General features: G+C 36.5%; 1 protein-coding gene across 1 annotated transcript in view; it reads right to left on the minus strand.

Annotated features, from left to right (window-relative positions):
• The window catches only part of LOC107103897 (glutamic acid-rich protein-like), a 17,473-nt gene that overhangs the window by 5,383 nt on the left and 3,896 nt on the right, over positions 1-8,194 (minus strand). The window contains exons 4-26 of the mRNA XM_015403747.1: positions 8,117-8,185; positions 7,970-8,038; positions 7,627-7,701; positions 6,726-6,794; positions 6,559-6,615; positions 5,433-5,492; positions 5,288-5,347; positions 5,125-5,184; positions 4,968-5,033; positions 4,835-4,888; positions 3,970-4,035; positions 3,100-3,150; positions 2,936-3,010; positions 2,785-2,832; positions 2,322-2,393; positions 2,178-2,225; positions 2,018-2,089; positions 1,733-1,786; positions 1,152-1,217; positions 867-944; positions 733-789; positions 562-633; positions 422-460 (exon numbers count right to left, since the gene is read on the minus strand). Coding sequence (XP_015259233.1) covers positions 422-460; positions 562-633; positions 733-789; positions 867-944; positions 1,152-1,217; positions 1,733-1,786; positions 2,018-2,089; positions 2,178-2,225; positions 2,322-2,393; positions 2,785-2,832; positions 2,936-3,010; positions 3,100-3,150; positions 3,970-4,035; positions 4,835-4,888; positions 4,968-5,033; positions 5,125-5,184; positions 5,288-5,347; positions 5,433-5,492; positions 6,559-6,615; positions 6,726-6,794; positions 7,627-7,701; positions 7,970-8,038; positions 8,117-8,185 — 1,437 coding nt within the window. The remainder of the gene's footprint in view (positions 1-421; positions 461-561; positions 634-732; positions 790-866; positions 945-1,151; positions 1,218-1,732; positions 1,787-2,017; positions 2,090-2,177; positions 2,226-2,321; positions 2,394-2,784; positions 2,833-2,935; positions 3,011-3,099; positions 3,151-3,969; positions 4,036-4,834; positions 4,889-4,967; positions 5,034-5,124; positions 5,185-5,287; positions 5,348-5,432; positions 5,493-6,558; positions 6,616-6,725; positions 6,795-7,626; positions 7,702-7,969; positions 8,039-8,116; positions 8,186-8,194) is intronic.

An 8,194-nucleotide genomic window follows, 5' to 3' on the forward strand; every position in this document is an offset into this window, starting at 1 on the left:
TAAAAAGTGATGCTCTCCCTTGCAGCCATCAGCAGTGATGTTTTATGTTATGAAACATTTTGTTTTTAGTATTTTTTAATACTTGTACTTGCTCTGGCTTCATGCTGTGTATATCTCATCTCCGACTTATTTCTCTAAGCAGTTCTATTCTCTATTCATAAAACACAGACTACTGATCGTCATGAATAAAAAAAAAACTTTTTAAACTACTTGTAGTAATAAAGAAGGCAAAGAGTGGGAAATTCAAGGGCTTTTAAAGTATCTACACTACATTTGAATTCATTTTCACCAACAATGAATAACCTACATCACCAGATAGAAACTAATAAAACATTCATGTGACTAACTAGAAAGAATAACTAGAAGGAAACTTTGGAGGAGCACAGCAAAAGAATCAGAGAGATATTGTGTCTTAACAAACCTCTTGGTTGACTTTCTTCCTAACAGCTCTGTTCATCTCCTGAAATTTGACCACAGCAATTCCTTAAGCCCAAATAAAACAAGCTACAACTTTAACACATGGCAGATTTAACAACTAAAGAAACCTCAAAGGCGGCTTACCTCGTCCGTCGGTCTGGGCGGAACCACGGGAGCTCCTGAAGCTTTTCCTCTCTTCTCTCTTGAAAGCTCCTTCTGCAGAGGACAGAATGAAATGAAACCTTTCAGCACAAGACTACTTGTATGACAAAGAAAAGGAGAAATGCACTAGTTTACATATAAAGAAATAAGTACCTTCTCCTCTGCTCTTCTTTGTTTTTCTATTTCATGTAGGGACGTTGCCTTCATCTCCTGAATCCAAACAGATTTAAAGCAGAGGTCAAAGCGCTTTCACCACCACATTGAAATATTTATGGCTGCAGGCAAACCTCTGCTCTGGGTCTGCGGGGGATTCGAGGCGTTTCCCCTTTTTCCTTCCCCTCCTGATGGATCAAATTACTCTTGACCTGTCAAGGACAAAAACACAAAGTGACTTAATGTCCCAGACCAGGAGGATAAGATTAATTTAAAGCGTTCAGGAACGAGACGAGGGTGACGTAGTAGGAAGTGTGGAGGAGGAGGGGCCTGAGTGCAGAGGGAGATTTTATAAGAAGTTGATGTGAAAGTTTGTGGTCAATGATTAGAGGAGGCCGAAGCCTGAAATAGGCGCTCACCAGTTCTGGCTTCTTTTCTGATCGTTTCCTTTTCTCCTCAAAGGTCTCTGGGTTTTCAATGTCCTTCTGAGCAGATGAAAAAAAAATATAAATAAAACTTTGTTTTCTTTCTTCTTAACCTTTCAGAGAAATGGCTCCATTTAAGCTTATCATATATCATCCATTTTTACTTTTCAGATTGAAAAAAAATAATAATAATTTTCTCAGCTACAAAGACATTGATCACAGATTTTGTCCTTATTTTAGTGAATTTCTATTTAATTAATTAAGGCCCGTCTGACTGTAAATAGGTCAATGGCCAAATAAAAACAAGAATATCAAGTGGTAAGATGACAGTAAAAACTATTCAAACTACATTTCAAATTTTTCTTTTCTGCACACTGACATAAAAACATGCAGCACTAAAAGCAACATAATTTAAATTTAAAAAGGTTCAATTTTTTAAACCTTATCCTGTAAAATAAACACATAAATGTAACAAGAATCAGTGATTGATAATCAATGGTTTCCCTTTCCCAGCCCTGATTGTCTTGATTGTCTCCCTCACCACCACCTTCAACCTCACCAAACAGGATAGTTACTTTAGCTCCAGAGTGGAACGGATTCAGTTTGGACATGGCTTCAACTATGGTGCTCTGAGAGGGAAAACGGCACGAGAAATTATGTGCTTCTGTAACTTTGACATATAGCAGATACATTTAACTCAGCAGTTTGAATCTTAACCCAAAGAACAGCTCAAACAGCAGAGGGATTAAAAACATTTTTAACTCAACTGATGGTTCTTGAGCTAATGAGAAAAAGGAACTTATTTTCTATTATTTTTATCTAATTAAACCATTAAAAGGAAAATGTAGAAATAAAAGCACCTGTTTGTGAGTTGATGACTTCTCGCTGCTCACAGTTTGATCTTCGTCATCCGATTCTGTCGGCTTCTCTTGCTGAATTGAAAAAAATTAAATAAAAATCACTTTCAGGTGAAAACATAAAAAACGAAATCTGAAATTTGGATTTATTTCAGTTACGGACTTTTTGTCTAAATGGATTCAGCTTCGTCATCGCTCCAGCCAGCTTACTCTGAGTCAGACACAAAAAGAGAGAAAAAAAAAATGTACTGGTATATGAAATAGAACATAAATAGAAAGTGGAATAATTTCCTAAATATTATCAAACCTGTTTGTGAATAGGCGGATTGTCTCCATCTCCTTCTGATGTTTCCTCATCATCAGGCGTGGAGTTCTTCTCCTGAAGATCAAACATTTAAATAAAGAAACATTGAATATAAACTTCTCCCTTTATCTTTTCCTGTTACTACGACATATTTCCTCAGGATTATAGGTGACAGAGCAACAGGAAATAGTGCAGAATTATATAAAAAGAAAAGTTTCCAGCATGGTTTACGATGAAAAATCTGCTGTGCTTTTATATTCTTTAATCTAGTTCTGATAAATAACATTTATTTACCTTCTTAACTTCTGTATTTGTACATCAATAAAATAACTTTTTTTTTTATAGATTAATTTTTGTTTTCTCATTAATTACTATTAAATATCATTGAGCATTTTTTGGGTTAGTAACTAATTGGACTGTAGTTTGTTTGAGGGAAAAAGTCGAGCGAATAAATCCCTACTGTCACCTGTTTGTCGCTGTAGAAGGTGCTCTTCATCACGGCACTGAAACCAGTCTGGAAAAATAAAACATTGATTCCATAAGATTATTAAAAACAGAAAAGTGTGACCAAGTTGCTGCAAAACAACAATTAAAAACATATAACTAAAGAAACCAACTCTTTTGGGTTTAGCTTTTGGTGAGGCAGAGTTCATTTCACTTGGGTCTCCCCCGTTTTCCCTCTTTGGTTTTTCCTAAAACCAAATCCAAAGCAATGTTACCCATCAGAAAGCACCTCAAGACTGAAATACATGAAACAAATGTTCTTCTTTCGAGAAATTACCTGAGCTGACGAGGCTGAAGGGTTCTTCAGGTTCTTCGCTGTCGGCCCACTCTGGCAAAAGATCAAGCATCAGACTAAGGAACTAGATTATCTGACATTCAGTGCAGAACCAGTTCAGCAAGTCACATGATTAAAAAAAAAATCTCAAATTTCTAAAAAAACAACAATTTCAAACGCCATTTTGTTTGACTTTTCAAAATTTCCCTTAAAATTTTAGAAAATTCTGATCATGCAAGTAAAAAAAACATTTACATAGTTATAATTATTTGCATATTTCAAGCATTAAAACAAGACAATGGTGAGGTCATCCTTTTGTATGATAAAGGCATATTTCTATTTTTCCTTTGGTCAGCTCCTGAAAGAACTTCTATCAGCTTAATTTCAAAACCTACACTTAGAATTGTATATTGCGGATTTCCCGACCGTATACTGGAAACCTGTCCAATATGAGCCAGAAATAACAAATACTGGACTTAGAGGCCTGGATCGAACGTTTCTGATAAGCTCATAGAAACACTCTGCTTCTGTCCAGTCTGCTCAAAGTTGATGTGACCCACTAGTTAATGATAATTGGCCAAGCAATGACCCGTTTGTCCCACTTCCATTACGAAACTGGTTCAGCACCATTAAAACCAGAACAAATAGACTTAACAGTTGGCTTCCTAAGCCTATGAAGGCAACCAACCCAAAAAAATGTCCATTCATACTGCTGCAGCTGGGCCTTTTAAAGTCTTGATGATTCAAAGTCTTTAGAAGTTAAAAAAAAAAAAAAACAGTTTGGCACCACTGGCGTGGAAACTTTTAGGTTAATACAAAAAATACATAAAATGAGGGGAAAAAAACACTTGATAGAAACATTTGATCATTTACCTTTGAAGACTTTTCAGTGAGATCATCATTGTTGGCTGAGAGCTCCTCATCTACTGATAAATCATCCTGCACCAAGAAAAGCAAGTGAAATGTGTTTCAGTGAAGCATGCAGACTGTGATCCGGCACAGACCAGCTAGTTAGTATTACTGAACAACTCCACAAATGAAAAAATAAACAGGCAGTTTGGAATTTAATTTCTGTCATGTTAAATATTGGTTCAGTCAATTCTAGCTAAAAAGTAACTTTGAATTGAAATAAAGAAAAAAAAAAATCCAAAATAAATGATCTGTCAGATTCATTCCTTTGACCAACATTCAGAGTGTGAGCTGCAACTAGGAAACTCCTGCTGCATGCCTTTTTAGATGAAGTTGGTCAGTAGGTAGGTGATTCATTTTTATTTAAAAAAGAAAACAAACCCATAACCGGAACCTTTTATGGAGAGAAATCAATCTGCATTCACAGCTGTCTGCATGAAAATTGGGGATAGCTGCAAGTATAAACTGCCTATTTAAATCCCTGATTACATGCATACATGAATACTGCAATATAAACTCGAACTTTTTTAATAGTTTTTCATCAGCTAATGGAGGTTGTGTTTAAGGATACCATAAAAGATCTAGATAAGTTGTTGATGGCTCACAAGAACTTAGCTTTTCCAAAAGTAACTGATTCATCGTATTTATGATTACAACAGAGCTATGCAGGATTTTTGTGTATTAAAATGTAAAGTCCCTCCTACATTATATGCAGATAAAGGACACAATCCCTGCGGTTACAATGAAAGCGCACCAAGTACTGAATTTTAACTGGGTAAAAATGGCCACGGCATCCATCACATTTCATGAAAAATATCTAATATCTTACCTGAGACTGAGACCTTGCAACTTTTTTCTTGAACATACCGAAGAATCCTTTATCCTAAAAAACAAACAAACAAAAAGAAAGTAAATTCTGAGGCACTATAGTAGAACCTGGCTGTGTCCACTGAAGCCATTACCTTGGTGTTGTTCTCAGAGAGATTTTCACTGCTGCCCGACAGCTCACCGACTCCAGTTAAATCCTCCTGAGTTTGGGACAGAAATATTCATCACTTGACATCATCTGTTATCACCATGTAGAAGCAAAAGGATCAGGAGTCGTTTCGTTGCTCCAACCTGAGATGGCGCTCGAGCTCCAAATGGGTTTTTAAAGAAGGAGCTAAAACCGCCAGATTCCTGAAGACAGCGAGTCAGATTTTAATCACATCCTGAATGTTCAAAGTTAGAAAAGCATCCTCTGAACATTGGACCTGCTGTCAGCTAAAAAAAAATTCCTTACTTTGGTCTTGGAAAGACTGTCGTTACTTTTGGAGAGTTCGCTTTGTGCAGTCAAATCTTCCTAAAGGAAAATTAAACAAACTTCTTTGATTAATTTATATTTATATAATTACTGCAGAACATTAAAATAGAGGCATAACAGGTACCTTTGAAGCTGCTCTCATTCCATTGGCTTTTAGAGAGTTTTTCACCTTTCCTGGTGACTCCTAAAGAAACACAATAAATTAAAGTTGATCGAGCCTCTAGTTTAGTTTAGTTTAGTTTGCTGTATTATAGAGTGACAGTAACAGATGCTTTGTTTTTTTGTTTAAACTGTTTGTAGCAGCCAGATGAATAGGCAGAAATGCACAGAGTCAGGACTTCCTTCAAAATGCTGATGCAGGCAGGTTTGAGTCCGACAAGCAACATTAAAATAAGGTCAGGAGCACTGCTCATAACTAAACACTACTAAATACAAAATCATGAATACAACAGCATATAAAACCTCAGAATACCAATACATTTACGGTTTTCTTCAATTTAATTCAATTCAGTTTATTTCTACAGCACCAAATCACAACACATGTCGTCTAAAGGCACTTTACATTTCAACCAGATCAACATTTCTATCTAATAAAAAAAACAGTTCTTCATCTGATAAAACTGTTCCTGAAAAACAGCACATATTTCCACTAAATCGGACAGAAAGAACTGCATAACTTCTGTCAAAAGCGCAGTTTACTGTCAAAATTAGAGCATTACAGTCCAACTTTGCTCCCACTGCTAAAATTAGCAGACTGCAGTGCAAAACACATATTGCTGTTCTATCTCTCTGTTTCTACATTAAGGGTAGAAAAATGACAACTAAACACAAATGTAACTCCGTTCCAGTTTCTGACTGTACATGACCAAATTAGAAATAATGAACACTTTATAATAGTGAGTCCCATGACTCACTATTGTTCAAATGACCAAAAAAAAAAAAAAAAAAAAGTATTTTTCTAGCGGTGCGTTTTAGGAGCAGCCTGTAAGCCATGAACTGTCTCCAATATTTTCACTTTATATTTATGTTTTTAGAGAAAGGTGTGCAGTCATGCGTGTAATTTAAGGAATTTGGCGTCTTATAAACTGAGAAAAACTAAAATACTAGTGAAATGTAGTGTTTTAACTTATTTGAAGCAAGACGTGACCTGGAGATCGTCTTGTGTCTGTGCGATTAAAAGGAAATAAAAATGCTGAGTTTAGATAGAAATCCCTAACCCGTGGTATTTCTTTACCTTTAATTATACTCACTTTCTTGTTATTGCACTCAGAGAGGTTTTCATTAGTAGTTTTAAAGTCCAGGAGATCCTGCAGAAGTCAAGGTAACATAGCATCAGATTATTGCACAGAGAGCTGCCGTTTTCATCATTACCATCTCTGCGTTTCTTTGAGCAAGACGACAAGTAAAATTTGTTCACCTGAGAAGGCCTGCGGGCATGTCCTGGTCTGGGTGATCGCTTCAATATGCCAAACATTCCTGATTTACCCTTAAAAGGGAAAAAAAAATTTTAAATTATGTTTTATGCAGACAAAATAAAAATCACACAAATATTTAAGTGGAGTGACTGCCTAGTGGTTAGGATTTGAGCTTGGAATCCTGAGGTTCTGAGTTTGAGCCCCACTTCCCACAAGCTGCCACTCTGGGTCCCTGAGCAGGACCCTTAACCCCACACTGCTCCCCGGGCGCTGCACAATGGCAGCCCACTGCTACCCAAGGGAATGGGTTAAAACTTCTTAACATCCACCTCATTTTGGGAAATTCTTGCCTATTTTGCATACCCAAATGGAAAAGCAAATAACTTAGGAACTGTAAGCCCAAATTACATGTGTGATATGTTATCTAAAAAGCTAACACCTTCTAGTTTCTGAATATATACATGGGAATTTGGTGAGTAAAACACAGCCCAAGCTGCATGAGTTCAAACATGACCCAAAGTTGTTATTTTTATTCTTGTAAATAATAGGTCTTATTTGAACAGCAGTAATAAAGACCTGCTTGCTTGTTGTGGCTGCTTTGTCATGTTTACATTTTGCCATGCTGCTATATCTGGGTTAATTGTGCTTTGTTGCTCGCTGTGTCCATAAAATGAACTCAGTGGTTGAATTGTGTAGAATCTAATCTTTCCAACGATGTCTAACATGTCTATAATTGTAAACAATTTACCGGAGGAATTTTAACTCCTTTTTAGTGGTAAACACTTTAAAACGGTGGGTTTTGAGAGGTTAAATGCAGAGGTAAATTTCTCCAATGTCAGATCAATAAAGTTCACTTATTATTATTATCATCATCGTTATTATTAAACATAAAGAAGGAAGTACCTTAGTTGACTTATTGTCTGTTAAGCTGTCACTACTGCCAGATAGTTCAGGGTGTTGTGAGGAAATTGCTGCCTCCTGGGGAAAAAGGAAAAGTTTAAAGGAGATTATTAGTAAGATGCAACTGTGCAACAGTGTTACTTGAAGAAAAAAACTAAAACTATAAATTTCATGAACAAGAAAAAAAAATGCCCCATTTCCTTCAAGGAAAGGATGCTAATCACTGCACTGCTACTTCAATGGTAAGGAGTGTTTCCACTGATAGTTTATTAGATTCTTTAATATTTATTCATGATCAACATCCTGCGCTTCTGGATGAAGTCAATCTGCGAAGGTGAAAACAAACCTGAGGCTCATCATCTTTAGCAGGTTTCGTCGTTCTCTTAAACATTCCTTTCAACATTCCTCCCTTTTCCTGAAACCATGAGGAAAGCAGATGTTTGTATCCTGAAAGCGCTGATTTAACTCGACCATGAAGCATTCAGACGCTCACCTTACTGCTGCTGTTCTCTGTGAGCGAGTCACTGCTGGTGGAGAGCTCACCGTTTGCTGACAAACTGTCCTGTAGGGT

This window comes from Cyprinodon variegatus, unplaced genomic scaffold (assembly GCF_000732505.1).
Source record: "Cyprinodon variegatus isolate N-32 unplaced genomic scaffold, C_variegatus-1.0 Scaffold1556, whole genome shotgun sequence".
Taxonomy (NCBI): domain Eukaryota; kingdom Metazoa; phylum Chordata; class Actinopteri; order Cyprinodontiformes; family Cyprinodontidae; genus Cyprinodon; species Cyprinodon variegatus.